Source organism: Eupeodes corollae, chromosome 3 (assembly GCF_945859685.1).
Source record: "Eupeodes corollae chromosome 3, idEupCoro1.1, whole genome shotgun sequence".
NCBI classification, from domain to species: Eukaryota; Metazoa; Arthropoda; class Insecta; order Diptera; family Syrphidae; genus Eupeodes; species Eupeodes corollae.
Genome location: NC_079149.1, coordinates 63,463,077 through 63,487,401, shown reverse-complemented (window position 1 = coordinate 63,487,401; position 24,325 = coordinate 63,463,077). Strand labels below are relative to the sequence as shown.

Genomic DNA, 24,325 nt, shown 5'->3' with positions numbered 1-24,325 from the left:
GTCCAACAGTCCACTAACCATCACCCTACGGGTACTACTAGCTACTAAATAGCTAGATAGATAACATGATGCCCTAAAATTTGAAACTACCCGATACACATTTTTAAAATGTGAGAATATTTTTAGTTTCCAAAATGTAAAATCCGATTTGTTTCGAAATTTGTTTGTATATTTAAAAAAAATCAAACTGCTAAAAGAAAACGTCTGGCAATGCATTTTAAAAACCGCAACGGCAACACCAAAACCGAATTGACACTTGAATCCGATTTCGATAACATGTCTGCATCATATGTTTTCGATATCACATCGATTTTCTTTTGCACCACTGAATGCAGTACCCAGCTCACAGCTGTCAAATTGAAAGAAGAAGAAAAAAACATATCGAACGTCGCGTTGGTTGGAAGGGAACAGTTTCCCTCATACAAGACAAGGTACAAAAGCTAAACTAGGAAAGGCTTAAAGTTTATCGTCACGTCAATATAGACATAGAGAAAGGCCTTGAGTGTTTTCGTTTTGATTTTTCTGTCCGATTTAGTGCGCTCTAATTAGAAAATAAACTTTTTTTATTTTATCTTAAAAATAATGTCAAACGTCGTCGCGGCTGCCATCTTCTATGAATCGAAGCAGTGATACAACTTTCCGCACTCGCGTTAATCGTTACACTCGTCTCCAATCACAAATTCGGGATCAGGACCTACATCCTAGTTCTTTAATTGGAAGGTGATTTGTGTTCATAATATTTTGATTTGTTATACATTTTTGTATGTAGGCTATTTGCATAAAATTATTTATAAACTTATGTCTTGAGATTATCAAAATAGTAGAAGAATTATAAAAGCAACTCTTTGCCAAGTACGAGGTGCGATTGTGAAAGGAATGGTTCGAGTGGCCTCCCGCTCTCTTGAATTCGTTTTCGTATCACACACATTAAAACGCTTGTGACTTGTACCTCAATATAATTCCATTCCATAGGTACGAGCTATGAGCAACGAGCAGAACCACATCATGTTCATAGTTTCAAACAGAAACACAAACCAAAACCTAAACCAAAACCAAAAGCATTGCAATCGAATCGAAGGAGGATGTCGAAATGCCCCCCAACTCGAGGCAGCAAAATTATCAAGTTTGACGTTTAAAACTACAAGTACAACAAACAGAAACAGAAACAGCACGCAGGCTTTTGGCTCGCTTCGCTTTTGCCTATAATTCGGATTCGGTTGACGGTTCGGCTGGCTGACTGGCTGGCTGGCTGAATGCTGCTACTGCTTCTGCTGGCTCCAAACCTGTTGACCTAATTTCACACGCAGCTAACAGTCGAAAGTGATGTTGATGTATGATTTTGATTTTATGTGCACATAGCACACTAATACACTACTACAGATGCGCGCGTGTTCATGCTAATAACAGCGTTGTTATAAAATTTTCATTTTATTGTGATACGAATTTTCAATGTTTATACGTGCGCAGAACTGAAAACGCTTATGAATTACATTACTAAGTGTTGTGTTTTGAAGCACTGAGCCAAAAGCCTTATTTTTATCAAAAATGATTGTATTCCGTACGGTTAAGGTATCAAAAATCAGTATTTTAACTTTCTGAAATTTTCTATTGGTAAAAATGAATCAAATTATATTTTGTTATGTCAAAAGGTTGCGTTGGTTCTCGGCTTCCTAGATAAAAATAAATTGATTCCTATGCAGGTTTAAAGTTTACAAGATGGCTATTACCTTTTCTTGCAGCAACAATATTACAATTTCAAACTGTCATTCAGTTTGATAAGTTTGTGAATAAAACGTGAAATAAATGCTTCTTCATTTTAAAAGGTTCATGTACTTGTTCTAAAATGAAGCGAGCAAACACAAATTTCAATGAAAAACCGATGATAAGAACATGAATCCATCCGATTCGAAAAAAAGCTCATTTCATTTTATTGAAAACCAAATTTACCAATGAAAAATCTATGAGAAACCTAATGATTCATTTGACCTAATTTGATATTCAATGGTTTAAAAGGTTCTGTCTATGTGCTTCACTTTATTCTATTAAAAATATATAAGTTCAAAAGCAGTGCAACTAAACATTTAGCAAAGTGTCAATATTACTTGTGAAATATTAAAATGCATGAGTGAGTTTCTTCAAGTTTTCAAAAGCCTTACTATTTGACAATGTATTGAAAGTGTAGTTTGTTTGTTTTGTTCACTCTCCAAAAAACATTTAGTACAATTTTCGAAGTGGAAATGTTAAATTTCTAAGCCATCTAATTATTTCTTCTTCACCTAATTTATTTTGTGCCTACAAGAAAATCATAAGAAAATAACGAATCGGTATAAATACAAATAACAACACTGTTCAAATTCACACACCCAATCGTAGGTATTGGCAAATGGCAACATAAGTCCGCCTGCTGGTTGCCCTGCTGCCTTGCTTTGCTGCCCACTGCATTAAATTTTGATTTGATTTTTATTTAGAAGAAGTTCAAAATAATTTGTGTTTCCGCGAGTTATTTTGTTCCCAATTAATTAACAAATTTCCATTCGTATAAGTGTGAACGTGAAGCTGTGACAAGTGAGTTTGTGAATTTGTAAAATGAAAAACTAAAAAAAAAAACCAACAACGAAACAGTGTGCCCCCGTCTGAGCATACACTTGCTCAGATATCCAAAATTGGGTCACGATATTTATCTACATCTATAGCAGCTTACAAGTTGCAACTCGCTCGAACCCACCATCCAACTTGAAATATTGCGAATAGCTATGTAGTTTTTTTTTTTTGGCCATTAGTTGGTACGCAAGGTGTGAGTGAGATAAGGGGGAAGGGAAAGTAAGGAAATCCCAATCCCAAATAAAAGTCTCAGTTTGAGGACCTAGTTCGATTCCATTCCTATGGGGAGCTCCTAATTTTCCACAAGCTTCATCGCTATCGATTGTATTTAACTTTCTTCTTCTTCTTTTGTGTTGCTCCTTCTTCTTCTTCTCCTTGCTCCCAATGTGTGATTTCTAAACTACATATCAAATAGATGACATTAATTCCCCGCCGTCATCGTCACCACCGTCAAGAAAAAATCGTACTCAACGTCGTCGTCGTTGTCGTTGTCGTCGTCGTTGTCGTTGTCGTCTTCGTCTCCGTTGTCGAAACGACGAACAACATGAAGTAAAGATACAATCGATTTAAAAATTAGACAAAATATCTAACTAGAAATAAAATAGGTATTCTATAATATTGGGAGAATGTGAAAAGGCATAATATAGGAGACAAAGTCACTAAAAAAAGCCAAACAGCCAAAGAACGGGAAAGTGTGTTAATAAGAACGGAATTTATTTATTTAAAAAAAAAAAAAAACAAAAAGAAAAAAAGTGTTCTCTGAATTTGTGTTCTGCGTTCTGCGTTCTGGGTTGTACTTTTCGCGTCCTATTTTCTGGTTTGCTTTCGGTTTGGTTTGGTTCGGTTCGGCTGCTGGTCTGGTCTGTAGACTCTAGTCTCTGGTGTTGTTTCTCATTTGCTTTAGCTTTTGCTTTGGTTTCTTCGGTTGCTTCACCAATTGCAATGTTGTGTAGTAGAAGTGACCTAGTTTGGGTAAAAACTTGACCCAATGACTTAATTATGCTACTGATGATTCAAATGCCACACTGCTATATTCGTCGTGTAGTGGTGGTATTGGTATTGGATTTGCAGTAAAAGTAAATTTTGTTTGGGTATGCTGCGCTGGTTTCTTTTTTTTTTTTTTTCATTTTTTCGTTTTTTCTTCTTTCTTATTTTTTAATCAAAAACCTTATGTGATTCGTTACCTGACCTGGCATACCAGATGCATATTCATTTTAATCCATGAATGAGGTTTCGTTTTAAATTTAAAAAAAGAGAATAACCTATGAAAACCTTAAATTTCAAAATGCAATATTTATTAGTTTATGTAAACAGATACACCTGAGTTTTTCAAAACTGAAATTAATTAAGCTTAATATGTAGAGACATCTATACATTTATACAAAGACAGGTTCATATGTAGGTATCTCAAACTGTTTAATAGATTGATACATATCTAAGCTCTTATAAAAGAGTTAGTAACAAATGCCATAACATGTAATAACCTTGTTTTTTTTTTTAAACATTCTTCGTCCCATGTGCAGAATGGCTTAGATACCAAAATATGATAGAACCTTATTTTTCACCCAAAGCTATGTTATAATTTTGGCACAATTCAATGATCATCCTATAATTTACGTCTTTTCCGTTTTATTTTTTGAATTAAATTTGTTCGTGTTTGAATTATTTTGATGGTAGTCCCGTTGTTTACAAACAAAAGATTATTTCAAAAATAATTATATTTCAAATGGTATTTTGTATCAATAAAAATGAGGGGAAATCTGTTAAAAAATTATTTAAATTTAAAAAAAGTGCGTATACGCCTAAGTGTACATCCAAAACTATTTGTTTCTACGTACGTGAAAAGACTCAAACAACTTTTGTTTGGTTTATAACTTTATCAATTAATTTATATAATTCTTTCTTCAAAATTGTGTCTCACTTTTCAATTCTTTTATGATTTTGATTTAATTTTATAAAATATTTTAGCACATATACAAGTTGGGACATCTAATTGTTGGTTTTATCACTGACAGAAGTTTCCCGCTTGAAATCTTAACAGAATGTCAGTAGTGTACTTCCGTGAAACAAACTAAATTACCTCCTTTACGCTTTACCAACTTTTGAAAATATCAAAAACTTGTGAGTGATGTGTAGTTCAAAGAAAGTTTTTTGAGGAAGAGTTAACTCCTGCTGTACTTAAATCTGTAGACCCCCGTCGACGTACGGTGCGCCCAAACGGGATTGTGATTGATTTACGGCCATCAACTCCCCTTAAGTATCTTGCATCCGCTTATACAAACTGTTTGGGAAAACGAAACCTATCCCAGGGAATAGAAGGATGGAGTAATTTTTAAGGTGCCAAAAAAGGTGATCTCAAGAACTGGAACAATTGGCGTGGTATTACCGTTTTGTCCGTTTTCCCAAAGCTATTGGCAAATTTAATCCTCGAACGGATAAAGGCTAGAATTGAGACTACACTCAAAAGGAATCAGGATGGCTTCCGCAGCGGTCGGTCGTAAGTTGACCATATCAACACGTTACGCATTGTTCTTGAGCAGTCTGCACAATTTCAAACACCGCTAAACTTCATGTTTGTAGATTTTGAGAAGGCCTTTGACCGAGTTAACCGAGAATGTATATGAAGATCACTTCTTGGGAGAGGGATTCCGCCAAAAATTGGGGCCATTATAGAGGAGTTCTACTACAATGCAAGGTGTTTCGTATTGCATAATGGGCAGCTATCCGACTCTTTCGAAGTGAGTCAGGGTGTGAGACAAGGGGATGTTTTATCGCTAATTCTTTTTTTGCTGGCGATAGATGATGTTCTGACGGCCAGCGTCGGTACAACTGAGAGGCAAGGTATTCAATATAGAACGTTTGAAAGGCTTAGCCATTTAGACTATGCTGACGATATATGTCTCATGGAAAATAAGATCAGTGGGTTGAACGAGATGTGTCAAACTTAACGGGTGAAAGGAGAATCGTGTGGTCTTAAAATAAATAGCAAAAAGACAAAAATAAAACTAACAGGCCTCCCAACACAACATCGTATTATTCTGCATGACACGCCTGTTAAAAAGGTCGAACAATTTAATTACATCGGAAGTATTGTATCAGCAAATGGTGGTACGGAACTGGACGTAAAAAGTCACACGTCACACCCTTTAAATTCGCTGGCCACAAACAATATCTAATCAGAAATGTGGCTCTTGGACATCGACATCAGAAAGCGCAAATGGCAATGGATTGGTCACAAACTGAGTAAACCAAACGATGATATTTCAAAGCAGTCTTTTGAATGGAATCCTCAGGGTCATGGCGGGTTGGAAGTCCAAAAACAACATGGAAATCTACAGTGCTATCGGAAGGTAACTCCCAGAAAAAGACGTGGTCACAGTTAAGGTATCTAGCTGCAGATTGAGAACGATGGAGACGTTTTGTTCACGCCCTATGCTCCGTACGGGGTTAAAGGGACCTGATGATGATGCTGAACTCTACTTTAATAACAACATTCCACTCACTAAACTGAAGGGAATTATCGGATTATTCGCTTTGAAGGTCCAACTAACTCAGAAATTGAAGTTTCATGATCATCTGGTTCATTGCCGCTCCGCAATGTCTATTGACCGCCACGGAGTTGCAATTTGCCTTTTTTGTGAGCAAGAGTGTTAGACCGTTGTTATGCGTATAACCTGCAAATAATTCAAGTCCACAAGTATGTAAAGGAATAAAGTACTTGTTTGCATAAATTTACGAAATAAAAGAGTTATACTTTAAACCAGTGTTTTTCAACGTGTGGGTCGCGACCCCCTATGCTCTTTAAAGGGGTTGCGTCGCGTTCTTACGGAAATTCCAAAAACGGTTGAGAAAATACTGCAGTTAAACAAACCAATAACGTTAAAGGTTTATTAAGAAAAAGAATAATTAAAGGAAATATTCATTTGTGTCAAACAAAAAATAAAAATAACCTTGGCAACGGCTTAGTCATTGATAAAGCTTCGGTTCCCATCGATCACCGAAATCAATCATCCGTGAGCGTGGTTAGTAGACAGATGGTTGACCGTCTCGAAACCTGCAACGGGCTGTTTGCATATGTTCTTTCTGTCTGTTATACTTTCTCTTGTTTGTATTAATCAGGCTTATTCCGATATGCGTTTTTTTTAAACGCCAGTGTCGTTTGTCGTGGCGTCTCGTTTTTTCTTTGGTATTCCGTAACTCAAACGCCAGAGTTTCTTTCGCTCTCACATTCCACATACGATCTACTACAACAGCTGACATTTGAAACTTCAAAATTGTTTTTAAATTGAATAATTTCTTTTCTGAAATTTAATTTGTAAAATTTGGGATTAGCGCAGCCTACTCTCAGCAAAATTTTTAAGGAAATGTTTAACATTCTCGAGGAAAAAGTTTGCCCCGTTTGGATTAGGATGGATCTCTTAGATGAATAAAAATCAGAAGCGAAAATATCTTTTTTTGGACAAGTTGGAATTCCAGGTGTTGTTGGGTGCAACGATGGAACACATGTTAAAATTTTCGCTCCAGTTTACATTCCTCGAGTTCGAGCTGCTTATTTCTAATTTCCAAGTCCTTTTTTTTTAATTATTCGATTGCACTTTTTTCCTGACATTTTACCCTAACCATTTTAAGATTCTCTTCTCGGAGATGAAAGTTTTTCCTTTCATATCTCGCGCATTCATTGAGATGCTTTTCGATGCCAGAAAACGATGTCACATTTTCTCCTGAGATTTTTATTTATGTCTCTCAAGGTTTCTTCCATCTTAGAAAATAATTTTTCCTGAACCTCAGTTTGTTTTTTTAGCATAATTTACTTACATTTTTACTTCTAGCGTCAACAAATTTTCCAACGACAAGTTTTGACGTTTTTTAGTGTTTTTTTTTATATATATGTACGCCTAACGGAATAACCAAAAAAGAAACGTGAACGCGTTCCACAAGAGAGAGTCGATAAATTGACGTTTAATTGGCGTTGAACGCTTTACGTAACACCAAGTTCATACTGTCATTTTTTTGGCGTTCAACGCCTTACGGAATAAGCCTGAATGTCTTGCGTTGTATTCACGTTACATAGTCTAGTCGCTCAATGTGCTGTGTTATCTACTCTGTACATTTAAATGCTGAGTAGTGTGTAAAGTAATGTAATGTAAAAATAACCTATTAGAGATATAACCTGGGAGTTTCTTTCTTAACTTATAATTTTGGCTATTGATGTAAATGTCAACTCGCACAGGTACGAGGTGTCAAATGGAATCAAACACTTCAAAGCTTCTAATTTCCCTTTTAACCAAAAATCATCCAAATTGAAAGACTTAAATTCCAATTGCAGCATTCCATCGGCAGATAGATCCAGCAGACTTTCCTTGAGCTTGATTGCCAATTTTGCCTCATTTACAGTTGCATTTAAAAACAGATTAAAGATCACCTTGGTCCAATATTCTTTGATATCTCTTTCATTGAAAAGTAATGACACATTTCTTCTTTCAACTTTTCTAACACCATTTTCATACCAGGTATAAATTCCTTGATATTTATCTCACATCCGACTTCTTTACTAAAAGATTGTGTCGAGGAAAATGAATTTTGATTAAGAGACGATGAGCAAAATTCAATTTAGTTTGTAAAGTCATGTATTTTATCTTTAGCAGTGATGACATTTTCATCCCGAACTTGAAGAATTTTATTCAAGATATTCAAGCAAAAAAGTTCGAGATGTCAAAGTTAAAATATTAGACTTTACTCATTTGGCACACATTTTAATTTGATGTTCTCCACAGACGAGTGTTTTGCATTTGTTGCATAATGTTTGCTTGCTTTTTCGGTCCTTCGAGTACGGACTTATCCTATACCTTGCTTGTCTTGGTACGTCAAGTGCTGTTGGTTCTGGCATATCAGGTTTCTTCACAATAGCATCAATCATTTGGCGGAGACTTATCTGTAAATTGGGCCAATTTTTTCGATCTTCAAAAACACGGTGTTATAAGTCCCATTGCTAAAGTCTTCAAATAAGTTCTTCTGTTATGAATTTTGTCTTTCTTCTCAGCCGAGGTAAACTCCAGTAGTATCATAGAATTTATACCCACTGCATTCAGCAGGCCATAAAACATGCATAATGGCCAGCGCCGAGTTTTTCGGGATACTGAGTGACAAAGTTGGTCAAATGCATCGACTCCGCTTTTTGTTTCATTGTAGAATTCCACCACCTGTGGTTAAGTTACGGTTTTATCCTTATCAGGTGAAATGTGCATTGTTGATAATGTATCGACTATCTTTTGTACGCCTTTAGATGGCCAGTATGATAAAAAAGTCAGGGGCCTACTAAAAGCAAACATCTCAGAATTGTTTTTTCAAAACTCGATTAGTCTTTGAATGGATTTCTTTTTTAGTCTGTCTTGGGGTTCCAACAAGAGTTATACTTTTCTCTTACAGAACAGTTATTGACGATGTTAACCAGATGTAAACCAGTTGTCACATTGAGGTTCCTGTTTTATCCATGAATAGGTTGGGTCAATGTTTGAAGATAGTAATCTGCAACTGGTTTGTTCCTAATCGTTGATTTTTTCCCAAATAAACTTTACACTTATCATGTAATATTTTGGCGTCGCATAGTAATACAATCTTTGTATCGTGTTTGTCAGGCTTGTTTGGTATGTACATGCGAAATGGACAACGCTTACAAAACCTAAGCAGTTGCTTATCCATAGTAGAGATACCGGCTGGAGCATATTATTCTTTAGACTTTTGAATTACGTGATCAAACAGTTCTCGAATTGGAGCAAGTCGGTCATCTTTGCGGCAATTCTCTCTTGTATTTCTATCGTCAAATCGTAAGCAATTTGTAAGGAACTCAAATCTTGAACCACACATTTTAGCTAACTCCTGTATCTTTGTCAAAAAATTCCTTAGTTGTTACACCATTCATATTCAAAACACCAGATAAGTAGTAAAAACTAATCAAAGATTGTAATTCCTTTCCCGTTGTAGCACGTGATGGTAGTATATTGCCCGGATCCTGATCTTCTTCGAAGTTGTGTCCATCATCTTTATATTTTTGCCTCTGGACGCTAGATTCTTTGTAAGTATACGATGGTATACGTTCCATCATCGTTGTTTCAAAAAGTAGTGAAAAAGCCTCCATTACGGTACAAATAGACTTAGCGGATCCCTTGCAACCAGGTGGAACCCGTGATGACTGTTACTTTATTCCACTCCATTTGTATTTGTTTGTTCCATATAATCGTGTGGGTACTTTCAACACTTTCAGTAAGTTCTGTATATTACCACGCAGACGAAAAAAAGAATACCCCAATGAATAAACACTTGGAAAAAAAAACTTTAAATAAATTTCTAAATTCTACCGATTATACTACCCAAGGGTGCTACAGCATCCTTCATTAACTATTTATATAACTTACCGCCAGGAGACAACTAACTAATGAGGGATAGAAACTTAAAAGAGACTAGACAAAATAATGAACTTGTTTTGCCAATTGCTTAAAAAATATTATCAATTAAATTAAGCTGGGTAGGTTTCTAGGGTTAAGGGCTTTGCACATGACAGCGAAAAACGAATAAACGAATGGACGATCAAACGTGATTGTACACATTTCAAAAAGTCAATTTCAAAGAAAAACACATTTAAACCAATTGACACTAATGTTAGGATAATAAAATTTGCATTTTGTTCTTTAAAACAAGAAAATTTTGTAAAAACAATTTGGTAGTACGAATTACAGTGTGGTTCCACGAACTGTCAAACACTATTCGCGTTCCACATACCATCCACACTGCAACGAATAAATTGTTAGCGCTCAACTTAACCTCAAAATTAACCACTCTTGCTTTGTTTGTTGAAAGGGGTAATTATAAATTGACAATTTGTTGCGATAGAAATAAAGCTCATGTGAAGGAAAAGTCAAAATATGTGAACATCCACAGTGCGCAGTTCGTAGCTCATGTGCAAGATGCTTTACCACACACATGAGATGCGTTGTTTCCAAAGTAAAAATGTCCGTAATTGAATATTTTTTACTCTTTATTTCTAAAGCGAAATTAAATCTACTACTTTCAAAATGTCTGTTCCAAATGCTCAATTTTTGTACCTAGCAACTAATTTTCGATTTTCTGAATGCCTAACGCTTTCTAAAATTCACACAATTCCATAAAGTTTGATTTGTCCGGCATAATTGTTCGTTCAATTCGTTCTTCCTGCCAAAAAATCTCCTGGGAATCGCCTGATGGTCGAACCAAAAATCAAATCGGTTGATGCTTTTTGGGGCCAAATTAAGAGCGCTTACATGGAAGCTGGCACTGAAACTTTACCCAAACATACAAGAGCTAGAGACTCCTGGATATCCCAAGACACCTGGGACAAAATCACATATCGAAAAACACTTAAAATAAGTATCAATTCACAAAGTGATGCTCAGCGGAAATTGATTCTACGAAATGAGTATAGAACATTTTATAAGACAGTGCAGCGGTGTGTGAGACGTGACAAGAGGGCAAAGGTTTTAGATTTAAACGGCAACCTTTTAGTGACAATAGAAGATCAGCTATAAAGCTAGAAGGAGCGCTTTTGTGTGCTGCTAAATGATGACCACAATGCAGAATTGAATCCACAATTGAACAACATGGGCAGATCTTTTAAGGGTATTGACACCAGTCCCCCAACAAGTAAAGAGAAAAGTAATGCAATACATCTTCTAAAGAAAAACAAAGCAGCTGGAATTGATGGTATCCCCGCAGAATTCCTAAAAGCAGACCCTCAGGCAGCTTCCCGTATTTTGCTAAAACTTGTGCAGGCTGTCTGGGAGAGTGAAACTTACCCAAGGGACTGCAAGGATGGATGATTTACAATAAAGTTACCAAAGAAAGTAAACCTCAAAAACTGTGATGCCTGCCGCGGTATAACAGTTCTGTCCGTTTTTCCGAAGTTAATGGCAACTATTATTCTCGAGAGGATTAAGTCCAGGATCGAGCCTACCCTTAATAGGCACCAAGCGGGATTTCGCAGTGGCCGATCGTGCGATTACTGTTCTCAGGAATGGAAGGGACCTACAATTTTAGGCCGAATCCAAACGGCTAATTTGAGAAAGCACTTTTTCATGACAAGAATTACTCTTGAAGGATTTGTCAATTCCTCGCAAGAGGCAGTACCCGCGAAAATTATTTTTTCAATTAAGGTGACACAGGCAGGGATTGAACCCAAGACCCCTTGCATGACAGTCCAACGCACTAACCATCATACCACGGGTACTACTATGCATCTGGAGATCGTTTATTATGCGAGGAATCCCTGAGAAAATTGTCGCTGTTATTAAAGAATCGTACAACAACGCAAGGTGTTTTGTGTTGCAAAATGGACAGCTTTCTGACTCCTTCGATGTGCGTCAAGGAGTGAGACAAGGAGATGTCGTGTCACCAATTCTGTTTTTGCTGGCGATTGACGATGTGATGACTGCCACGATGAAAGACACGGTATCCAATAAGTCGGTTTGACAAGCTTAGCCACATAGATTATGCTGACAATGTATGTGTCATAACAAACAACACGGCAGGCTTAAATCAGCTGGGTCATTCGCTGCAATTGAATGGAGAGGTGGCTGGCTTAAGTATTAACACAAATAAGACCAAAGTAATGACCACGGACCAAAGCACACAAGTTATTCTTAGACACGGGACCATAGAGCAGGTCGAGCAGTTTAATTATCTAGGAAGTTTTATAGCTCTCGATGGCCGAACGGACCTGGATGTTAACAGTAGAATAAACAACGCACCAAGTTGAAACTCTTTGAATCCAACGTCAAATCAGTGCTGTTATATGCTTCTGAAACATGGAAATGGTCTGCCAATATTTCGAGCAGACTACAAGCTTTCGTTAACCGTTGTCTGCGCTCTATTCTGAAGATCCGGTGGCCGCAAACATATCTAACGTTTAGCTGTGGAATAGGACCGGACAAAAAAACGTAGACATCATGCAACGGAAATGGGGTTGGATAGGCCATACACTGAGGAAACCTGACGACAATATAGCAAAACAATCCGTCCAATGGAATCCCCAGGGTAATAAACGCGTTGGAAGACCAAAGACAACTTGGAGGTCATCAGTTTTGAAGGAGGCTCGGTCTCAAGGTATCGTGACTACAGCTGAGGGCAGTTGTGGTAAATCGGGATAGGTGGAAGAATCTTATTGCTGCCCTTTGCTTCAGAAGGAGTTAAAGCGCTGCTGTACTTGATGCCGTACAACATATATATTAATTGAAAGTGAAACTGATCCATTTAACATAATTTGTGATTATGTGCTCAGTTTATACGAAATACAGTGTAAAGCGCCCGATTCTTCAGATTTCGATCGATATATTTGAACTACTCTAGCTTTGATGGTACTTGTGGTTTAACATTGGCTTCAGATTTAGTCAATTTAGACTTTAAAGAAGCAACAATCTTCATAGATGTGTTTTATTCTTGTTTTACAATTATTCCGAGACTGGGTAGTTCATTGTCCTCCCAAAAACAAATAATTTGTTTTGTGATCACTTTCGATTTGTCAATTTTCTCCACCAATAGTTTTTTTCCCTAAAGACTTGGAGAATTTCTTCAGGATTTATTTTAAATAAGTTCAGTTTTTTTAAATTTTAATTTAACAATTATTTATATGAAATATTTTACTAAAAAATAAATAAAATGTTTACTTTTAGTCGAATGGCTGACTCGGGCACTGTGGAAAAAAGTGTTTTAATAAAACCAGAAGAACACAGTTTTGACGGACACGAAAAGGTCCTTTCTTCAACAATCGCAACTGAAGGAACAAGTGCCTCAACAAATTTTCGATGTGAACGATGTGATACCTTTGAAACAAATTCACGTCCATCTCTTCTGCTGCACATGGTGCAATGCCTGTCTAGCTCTTCTAGGCTGGCTGTGCCAGAAGAGCAAGATCAGGACAGCTCAAATGGGGTAACAGATGCTAGCCAGCCGGGAGAGCCGGTTAAACAACAAAGTTCATCAAGAAAAGTGTTCGAGTGCGATGTTTGTAACATGAAATTTTCGAACGGTGCCAATATGAGGAGGCACAAAATGAGACACACGGGAGTCAAACCTTACGAATGTCGAGTATGCCAAAAAAGGTAAGCTTAAAATACAACATTCAAAAATTCAAGAATTAATTACATTAAAATTTATTTAATTTTTTTAGGTTCTTCAGGAAGGACCACTTAGCTGAACATTTTACAACACACACTAAAACGTTGCCTTACCACTGTCCCATTTGCAATAGAGGATTTCAGCGGCAGATTGCAATGCGGGCACATTTTCAAAACGAGCATGTTGGACAACACGATTTGGTTAAAACATGTCCATTGTGTAGCTACCGGGCAGGTTCAATGAAATCCTTACGGATTCATTTCTTTAATCGGTATTTTATTCTATTCTATTTGATTTATTATTTCCCTAAGTCATTGCTTTAAAAATTATAAAAATGTTCTTCAATTTATAGGCACGGAATTGACCTAGACAATCCTGGTCCCGGAGGTCCATCGTCATTATTACTTGCATTAGAGTCTCAAGGATCAGCGGCGGCATTTGTGCAGAATTTGAGTGTTTCGCAAACTCCTGCTCCAACACATAGTGATAGCGGCGAATCGTTGCGCTCAACGGACAATGCAACGCCACCAATGCATTTTCTGACGCCTCATGTTGAAATTTCAATGACGGAAAATGGGGAAATATTCAACGTAGGCGTTGTTCCATTTGTCTTACATCTCTTATTTATTAATTTTACATTTTTTCTTTAAAACAAAAATCATAGAATAACCAGACGGAGGTTTATGTGGACCCGTTGACCAAGATAAAAATGAGCAATGAAGCAGCATCGAATGCGGCAACACCACCGCCACAGGGGGATCAGCATTTACCAACAGCAGAATGCATTGCAAAAACTCCAACAAGTACTAGCAATTCTAATAATGTGATGGTAGCGTCACCCAAGAGCAATAATCATCATGAAAACCACATCACACCCTCAATTAGCCTGATACCTATAAAACAAGTAATTGAGTATTTATTTAAAACAATGGAACGTATTTTTATTAACGTACGTATATTTTTTAAGGAGCCTTCAAACGATGAAACGGTTGATATAAAAAACCTTATAACAACCAAAAACAATATAGCCGATTCAAATAACGGAGATAATGAATCTGAAATGGTGTCGCCAAACAGTAGGCTATCTTCATTGATAAAGGTAAATCTGGGATAAGATATTGATATTTTTTTGTGGTGGAAATATTCCATATTATAAATTAGTTAATTTTATTGCATGCCCTAAAAAAATTGTATTGTGGTCATCAAAACGAACGCAAGCGAAATGCTTCTTAAATTAGAACCGACAAAATGTTTTTTTTTTTTAACAGAACGGCATTCGGTGCTCGAAGAACAGAACAAAATACAAAAAGGGACTAGGATACGACCCAATCTGATAATTTCCCATCCGAGCCTCTCTGTCGATTTTTCTAAAAGTTTAACAAAATATTTTGTGCGAGATACAAAAATTTGAAGTCCATATTCCTCTCTGTGCTCATAAAACTTGAGTCTAAATCCATTTCTTATCAGCTTTTTGTAGCTTTTGTAGCCTTCGTGTTTCGTAAAAAAAAATGTGTTTATTCATTTTTCCTAAAGCATTAGTAAGGATATTTTGCAATTATTGAATATGGTTTAATTTCAATATCTCTGTTTTTGTTCCCGACATTTTTAGTCGAAAACCATTTTTAGCAATTATACCTACATTTATTGAAAGTTTGTATTTCTTATAAGAAAATACAATCATATTAAGTTAAGAACACGATTTTGTAAAGAACGAAGTTATTTTGAGATATTACCAACTTTGTGTAGTATTTTTTTTTTGATTCTTTTTTTTTTTCTATAAAAAACTGATTGTTGTCTGTTCTAAAGATTGTAACAAATTTTAAACAAAAAAAAAAAACAATATTTTGTATTAGATACAATTGGATTTTTCTTAAAGTTTTATCAGACGTCAAAAACGTTATTTTTAATGCATATATTCATTTCGGACGTAATATTATTCTTGTTCGCAAAATAGTCAAGAAGACAAATATTGATCAGAGGCTCATCATAGGTGCATGTGTTAGTTGTTAGTAAATATAATACAATGCCTTACGCAAGCACAAAATACAAAACATAATTAACATTTTACTATTACAGAACAAAAAATAAAATGAGAACGTTTACGACTGTTTCTAAACAATGATTTTAATCCCACCTTATTTAAATTTAAATCTATCGATGGACAGTTTAAGTTATATAAAATGTTCATTCGACTTAAAGCTTCATTCTTCGTATACTTAGTTCTATGGAAGTCAATATGTATAAGATCAAATGTACGCAGGTGATGAGTTCCGCCTCGGTAAGTCATTATACACGCCTTTGATGGAGAGAATTGAAGAAGCAGAATACGATGTTCATAGGGAGGCAGATCATAAGGATCGTCCCAAGGAAGACCCTTTAGGGCAAAGCGAATGAAATTATGTTGAATTGATTCAATACGTTTTTTATGAATCTCATAATAGGGAGTCCATACCTGCGAAGCATATTCAAGACGAGGACGAACATGACAATTGTACAAAGAAAGATTAACATAGGGACCATTGAACTCCTTTGGTTTTATAAAACCAAGCATTGAACTTGCTTTATTAACAATAAAATTAATGTGATGTTCAAATTCTAATTTGGAACAGAAATGAACACCTAAATCTTTAAATGTGGAGACGCGACAGAGTTTTTGCTGTGATATTCAGTAGTCAAATACGTTACTGATTAGTTTTTTAGTAAAATGTATCGTCTGGCATTTTAAAGGGTTAAGCCAAAATGTGTCAATGTCGGCTTGTAAAAGAATACATAGGTGGACTTTATTATTTTGAAGATCTTCATATCGTCAGCAAAAATGAGAAGCTCACTTGAGCGTAGGCATGACGATACATCGTTAATAAACAGGATGAACAGAAAAAGGCCAGTAAATCATAACATTTCACTCACATTTTTGAAAAGGAAGCTTTGTCTGTTTGATCGAAAAACACTTTTATACATGGAAAACCTCCGTTCAACGACAACAGAAGTGATCGAGGGTATTTGAATGCTTAAACTTCGGCAATTGTATAGTCTTCAACTGCTATTAATTTCTTTCCTGACAAAGCCATTGCAATTACTTTAAGCCAGCATTATTTTCTATTACATTTTCTATTTTTTTTTTCACTGATTTTATAGCCTTGCTGTTATTGCTGCAGATCATCTTCACCGCAGCACTTATAATTTGTGTGCTGGAATTGGAACTGTGCGATAAACGACGTGATTCATAATTTGAAATTAATGTTACTAGAAACCCATAGCTTGATGCCAAAAAAATGAATTCGGCTTTCAAGTCTGTTTTTTTTAAGAAGATCTTGGCAAATTATTACTGATGCAGCATCCTCGTTGTCAAAAACCCTCTTCGAGCCATGTCCCCATCGTGTTGGATTGGTTGTGGAGGAAATTCCAGTCCAGATTCTGTCTATAAAAGTTTATAATCTGGATGGAGCTTAAATTTTTTTGTTTCGTCCTTTTGTTCTTATTAATGCTTTGTTTTTATTGCTTGCCTTTACAAAAAAAGGAAAAATATGCAATAATATGAATTCTGATTGCAAAAATGCAAAGATATGCATTTTTAGTGAAATATGCATAAATATGCCATAACAGATGACGTTTAAAAGACGAAGATTTCAATTAAACGCATTTCTTTCACGGTCTCGTGTTAAAAGTGATGTTAACAAAAAATATGTTCGAACATATTTTTGGGTGCCCTTTTTTTTAATTTGATATAATAAAAAACAAAAAACAGATCTGTTCCAGCACATCTTGATATTATTATCTGTTAAACAAAATTTATTTGAAGGCTTCACAGTTCGTGGAGGACGAAAGAAGGTATTCCGATCGTACGAACGTATTTATACAGGCACATACATCAAGTTATCGAACAATCATTATCTTTCGTTAAGTTCATTTAGACATTTCAGTTATCTTATACGAGAAGATAGTAACAAAGTGACGTGAAGCAAATTATTGACGATATCGTAAATGATAATCGTTTTGGAAATTACAGAATGACTCCCCAGATTTAATTCAAACATAATTTTTCTCATACATATGCTTTTAATTGTTCTGCAAATAAATCTGACACAATTATAAATTTGCGCATTTTTATCTGGTTTAGATGCGTACTAATTCTTAAACATTTTAATAATTCAGAAGTGCAACATATCCACCGTGTTAGAAATTCTTTAAGATTGGGGAAGATAAGTTACAGACAAGTACTCAAACTTCCCAATCTAAAAAAATTCCATATTTCAAGAAACTACTTTAGATTTTTCCCCATTCCATTTGGCTCAGTTAAAGGCACAAGTGCTTGTTGCTTATTTGACTGATATGAAGTTTGAATAAAAAAATAGACTGAAGATAACCTTAAATTAGCACCAAACAATGATTTTATTGGGACTATGAAATTTTAAGCTATTTCAAAACTAGGTCACTTCACTCACTTAAAATGAGTTTACACAAGTGTGATTGCAAGAAACCAATTTTAATAAAATGGGTTGCACTTCACGATATGATTATCATTTGCAGATTTTTAGATAGCCAAAGTAGAATGGCGGTAAATAGTTCCGACAATTACTCAGTGTTTCAAGATCTAATATTGTTCATGTTTTGAAAAGTATTCGATTCTTGTCACTACTAAGGCCTAACACTAGTAGTGGCGTGTATCGAATAGCATTCTTTGGTTCAACTCAGTAATATTTTTCTTATAGTCTTTGTCTTTGTCTGTTTTTGTTTTTGTTATTCTTTTATTTACAATGGCTGGAAATTTCAGGGTAGATTAGTGTAATATTCGTCGGCTTAGAGCGAATTTTCTTTCTGTGTTCTTCCATACTGCTTTAAACAGGCCAGCTGTATTGGCACTAAGTGAAACCCAAGTGGGTGAGGATTCCGATCCCACGAATTTTGAATTCAATGGTATAACTTGGTGCCATTATTCTTTTCCCACCATGGTCTTGCCATATACATAAGGAATGATGTCGCTTATCAGTTTTTGCCACAATATGGTATCTGCACCAATTCTTTTTTCAATTTTATGTGGTTTAAATTTTCCGTGAATAAGCAATTCATTCACTATTGCTTCCTTTGTCGAAGCCCCAATCTAGACAGAGTGTCAACTTCTTGTGAATTGGATGCTTTGTCTGATTCCATTCAAGGAATTGTTTCGTCCTATGCTCGCACTGAAATCGTTACGATTTCAATGTATACAATTCTTCATGGCTTCAACATTCGGGCCAGACAATACCAGAAGGAGTGTGTGCTGAGATCTTCGCTGAGTTAAACCACCTAATTCAGCTGGTCAAACATTCTTGACTTGTTTCTTACCTCTGACCCTGGTAAGTACACTATTACACACTAGGCACATCAGACCATTGTGTCATATCAGCAAATTTCTCGTGTAAAAACTCTCCAGTTAAAGAAAGAGCTCCTAAGAGAAAGCCAATTGGGACGGTCTCAATAATTATTTTAGGATCTTTAACTGGTCACTATGCTTCCTCGATAGTGACGTTGACCCAGCGCTGATTTGATCACAAGTTTGATTCTCCTGGGAATGAGAACTTTTATCCCGAATAGGGTTAAAAGAATCAGACCTAAGGAAAACGCATGGTTCGATGCGAGCTGTAAAGAGGTTATTAGGGTCAAGAAAGTAAGTTTCCGTTGTTTTAAAGCCAATCTAACTGAGGAAAACCGGAATAAGTTCAAGCAAGCCAGGAAGGCCAGAAACGCCCATATTCGACTGACCAAATTTTTACGTGACCCAAAATTACGGCAAAAAATACTGCAATGTCCAAAAGGCAGTCAAAATTGTTGGTCATTTGTTAAAAATATGAGGAATTCTTCCTCGGTTCGGCTCTCTTATTGAAAATGCACGCTTTCGGTTTTCAAGAATCCCTCCTTCATTGGATTAGTAATTACCTTTCGAATCGTTCAATACAAGTTGTATTGGGTGGATTCAAGTCTGAAACCCACAAAATAAATGCTGGTGTGCCCCAGGGCTCTGTTTTATCTCCAACACTCTCTCTCATTTTTATTAATGATCTCATGTCTGCAACTTCTACTAATCCAATACATTGTTTCGCTGACGATAGTACCCTTAGCCTCTTCTTCGGATGTGGAACTGCGACGACAAATTATGATAAGCTCATTAAATTCCGACCTAAACAGCATTGTAAAATGGGGAATAAGAAACCGCGTGGTATTTAATGCTTCGAAAACGCAATGCTGTCTTGTATCCTTAAAGCTAAATATACCCCCTTGCCATTAGCCATATTTGGCACTTGCATCGATTAAACTGAACATCTCGATATGTGTATCACCAACCACCTTTTGTGGAACGAATACACACGCGATGTCGCCAAAATGCCGCAAGATGTTTCTGATCTGGCTGTTATTTACAAGACTTATATACGTCTAAAGCTTGAGTATAACTCCCATAGCTGGACTTGTTCTTTTGCAATTTACTTAATCCTCTTGGATAGTAAAGAATGTAGAGCATTTAGATTGATTGGTGATATTACCATCATAAGTTAATTTACGTCAATTGAACATCGTCGAAATGTTTCTTGTCTCACCCTCTTTCACCGTTATTTTAATGGTTTATGCTCTAGAGAAATAGCCAGTTGCATTCCTCCCCTTAAACAGGTCAACCGTAATACTCGCGCTTCTATGAATGCTCATCAGTATACCCTCGATCCCAACTTCGGTGGTACTGTCAAGTAAAGAGATTCGTTCTTTACCCATACTATGCGAATGTGGAATGCCTTGCCACACTCTGTCTTTCCCAGCTATTGCAATATTCAGGAATTCAAAACTAATGTGCACCGACACCTCCTTTCAACCCCTCTCTCCCTTTCCTAGTGCTCACACTGTGTCTACATAATAGTATTATCCCTTTGAGTATGCGCTTATTATAAAAAAAAGTATACATATCATCAAAAAGATGATACTTTCCCCACTTCTTATGCATACATATCATTAATGGTAGTAACTTTGCCTCGTTTATTAAATTGGCTCTAACTTTCCTAAGTTGCATTTTTTTTTTGTTTGGCCAAAACTGAAGCAACTTCTTAAGAAAAAATTATATTGTAATAATGCTCGGCATTTAACTATAAATATTTCGCGACGGAATTTTTGGTACGTATCAACAGATTGGATATCTAAAATTATTGCAGTTTTTTTTGACTCGGTCTATTACTGCAGTTGCTTGAGACTTTCATTTGGATCTAGAATCTTCAACAAATTCTGCGAGTGGTTCAATTCAAAAGACTACGCTGGTCATTTGAAAACATCGATACTTTTCACCTAACATTTTATTTAACTATTAATGAAGTACGCAACATGCCAAAACTTTGCTGTCAAACTATTTTTAGAAGGTATAATCCCCTAATTGTTTTAAAAATACAACTGTCCTTGGGTAAAATTTTATATGTTGTTTGACCTCTGACATGCAAACAAATAACCCCCTGTTCATTTTCCTATGAGTTATTGAAAATTCATACCTTTGGTACCTGTGAGGTACGTCGAATGAATCTTTTTAATTGACTATGAAATTAGGAAATAGCTTATTTTTACATAAGGTGATAGTCAAATTGATACCTAAAAAGCTATCACAAAAAAAAGTGATAGCAGTTTTAAAACAAATTTGTTTATTCCGAATAGAGCTACCAGACGCTTACACAAACGACTGGAAAATTTTCTTAGCTCACTTTGTTTCTTTTAAAAAACACATTCCTGTGACCGACAAAACTTACGACATTCGAAAAAAAGCAAGAAAAATAAGAATTTTATTCAAAATCAGCCAATTTGAAACTTTTATTTAGATATTTTATAAGAATCAATTTAAAATTTTACCAAGGCAACAACGAATTTTGACAATTTGAATCTGAAATTGTTCAATCGAATTGAATTGAGTTGAATCATCTTACACAGGCCGAATGAAAATGATAATCAATTTGACTATCAAAAAATTGATAGTCAACAATCACCTTAGCCGATTCCACCCCTGAATTTTGAAGCTATTACAAGACCAAATCATTTCACTCACCTAATAAAAATGTTAAAACATACCCAAAATAGTAATTTTAAACATTTCTGGACCCTATTTTTTATATTTTAAAACCTGCTCTATAACACAGATTACCATTGATTTCGTGTGTAAAAAATAGTTTTGTGTTCGAAAAATAATAAATTTAAACTATATGTCAAGAACATGCCAGTCGTCAGGCTTTTAAGTCCTTAGATCTTTTTTCTATATGGACCCATGTTAAATCTGAACGTTAGTTGTTAAAAACTCTTTAAAAAATATGTAATATCTATTTGAATGATAATGATGATTAAGATTTCATAAGAATCAAACCAAACACACAATTTACTTAAATTTTTTTTTTCAAATTCTTCTAGGTTTCGCCGCTTAAATCATTGCTGCGTGAGGATCTTAAACGCCGTATTTGTGCCAGAGCTAACAACAGGATCAACCGAAGTGCACTTCTCGATAATAACAATGTAATGCCAAATGGTGCAGCACAAATAGGAAGCTGCAACTCTTCGAGCATTTGCAACGGCACCATAACATCAAGCGGTCAGGACACCGACTCATCTATGAATAACAGAAAACAAATTTTACCATGTCTCTTCTGCGGAATCGAATTCCCAGATGAAACTTTATATTTTTTACACAAAGGATGCCACAGCGAAAGCAACCCTTGGAAGTGCAATATTTGCGGCGAGCAATGCAACAATGTCTATGAATTTAATTCACATTTGCTGAGCAAAAGCCATCAGTAGTAGTAACGGTACTAATTTGAAGATGGCCTAGTAGTGAAAACAACAAAAACAAAACTCTTTGATTTATTTTAGGAAATTGCAAATCACATGTGATAATTAAGCTTTCCTTTACACAAATCATATCTTTTATTTTTGTTTGTTCTGTAGAACAACACTACCCTCTGCAGCAATAGAAGCATAATTTTGCAGTACAACTACCAAATGCTACACCTATTGCTATGGTGAACTCTGGTACAAATAATTTCAATAAACCGCACTAGAAATCTTCAAATAGATGTATGGTATGTGATCATAAACATGCAGGCATATACATATGTATATAATATTATTTTGATAGCAAAATATAGGAGTAGGAAATCAAAATTTTCAAAAAAAAAACAAAAAACAAAAATGTGTTAAAAGTTATTAGAATTATAGTGTATAAACACATTTTATTACTTAGTACGTTTTAGGCTGAATACTAAGATAGAACCCCATGGTGAAGGTTATAAAATACTTAGATATATAAGAAACACCCTGCGATATATTCGTTTAGCTCTATAAAGGTAATAGAGAACAACAAAAAAAATAATATTTATATTGTTGCAAACAATTTTATTTATATTTGTCAAAAAACAAAAAAAAAAGTTTTAAAGCAGTAGAAAAGTACCTTACAAATTGTCAAAACAAAAAAATACAACCTTAGAAGGATATTACACAATGTCTACAAAATATAGTGAAATCGAAAATCGAAGGAGAACAAAAATTATTACAATATAATATTTTTATATTTGGAGCTACGTAGATACCTACCTTCCATGCATTGTTATTTAAACTGGCAATAATGATATATACATTCAGATATAGATACGTATATGTATATATCTGGTAGATTTTAATATAGAAAACAAGATAAAACATTATTTAATAGAATATTTATCATGTTATGAATTGTAATATAATTACCGTTAAATTGCCTTAAAGGCATAAAATTGTTATGTTTTCAGAGTTTAACAAACAATTAAAAATACTTATACATATAATAATAATGTAGAGAAAAAAAAATTTCCAGAACGAGAAAAGTAAAAATTTATAAAAATCCGTCCAAAAGTTCACAATTTTTTGTGTACAACAAGAAGAGAAATTGAGATTTTTTTGTTTCAATTTAATATTGTTGATTGTTTTATTATTTTAGCATTCGCCTTTTTAATTATTGACCCATTCAATAAATTCTTTTTAAATCCAATGCAAAATAAATGTTATCTTAACACAATAATTTATTTATTAAAAAAACATGTACAAACCAATACTAAATCATTGTGATTAAAGCACAAATTTACATAATTAATTATCAGAATTTAAAAGTTAATATAAAGTTGAAAAAGCACTATCAGTACTTGCATGTTATTTCCCGGTACAGAACATGTAAAATTCACACTTCCCGGTACCATTTCTAGTTGCCCTGCGATTTGTAGAGGTTATTTGTATGGCTTTAAAATGTGATTGATCAAAAATGACTTTTTATTGGTTTGCCGTGAATCAGATAAATAAATTATAAACATTGGATTTTGGTTAAATTTATTTTTGCTACTGGATTAAATTGATTTGCTGATGGAGAAAATTACCTTGCGAATGCTATTATAATTATAAATATATATATATATGTATGTTAAGAACTATTTAAATTTTTTTTGTTGTGTTTTCTTTTTTAAACCTAGACAAATTTATTATTGAAGATTAAATTATTTTAATTGTTATAATTTCGTTGAATTGTTTTAAATAAACTTGGTTTAGCTAAATGCAGTGTGTGTTATTTATTATA

General features: G+C 34.9%; 1 protein-coding gene across 4 annotated transcripts; it reads left to right on the top strand.

Moving 5' to 3' along the window:
- The first annotated feature begins 389 nt into the window (after nt 1–389).
- Nucleotides 390–24,302, top strand: LOC129950223 (zinc finger protein ztf-16). Of its 4 annotated transcripts, none has more exons than XM_056062078.1 (7): nt 390–720; nt 13,299–13,727; nt 13,796–14,014; nt 14,096–14,333; nt 14,408–14,647; nt 14,711–14,842; nt 22,141–24,302. In XM_056062078.1, exons 1-7 carry the CDS (start codon nt 614–616, stop codon nt 22,522–22,524), a joined length of 1,749 nt encoding a protein of 582 aa, XP_055918053.1. In that variant the 5' UTR covers nt 390–613; the 3' UTR covers nt 22,525–24,302. The 4 variants fall into 4 exon arrangements, with proteins under 4 accessions (XP_055918053.1, XP_055918054.1, XP_055918056.1 ...); XM_056062079.1 differs by lacking the exon at nt 390–720 and adding an exon at nt 2,405–2,565; XM_056062081.1 differs by lacking the exon at nt 390–720 and adding an exon at nt 2,855–3,293.
- The last annotated feature ends 23 nt before the right edge of the window (nt 24,303–24,325 follow it).

Excerpts from the sequence above, each read along its gene's own strand:
- LOC129950223 (XM_056062078.1), top strand. The coding sequence starts at position 614 with ATGAATCGAAGCAGTGATACAACTTTCCGCACTCGCGTTAATCGTTAC. Across the intron at positions 13,728-13,795 it reads TGTCGAGTATGCCAAAAAAG|GTTCTTCAGGAAGGACCACT; the intron begins GTAAGCTTAAAA and ends TAATTTTTTTAG. Across the intron at positions 14,015-14,095 it reads CGGATTCATTTCTTTAATCG|GCACGGAATTGACCTAGACA; the intron begins GTATTTTATTCT and ends TTCAATTTATAG.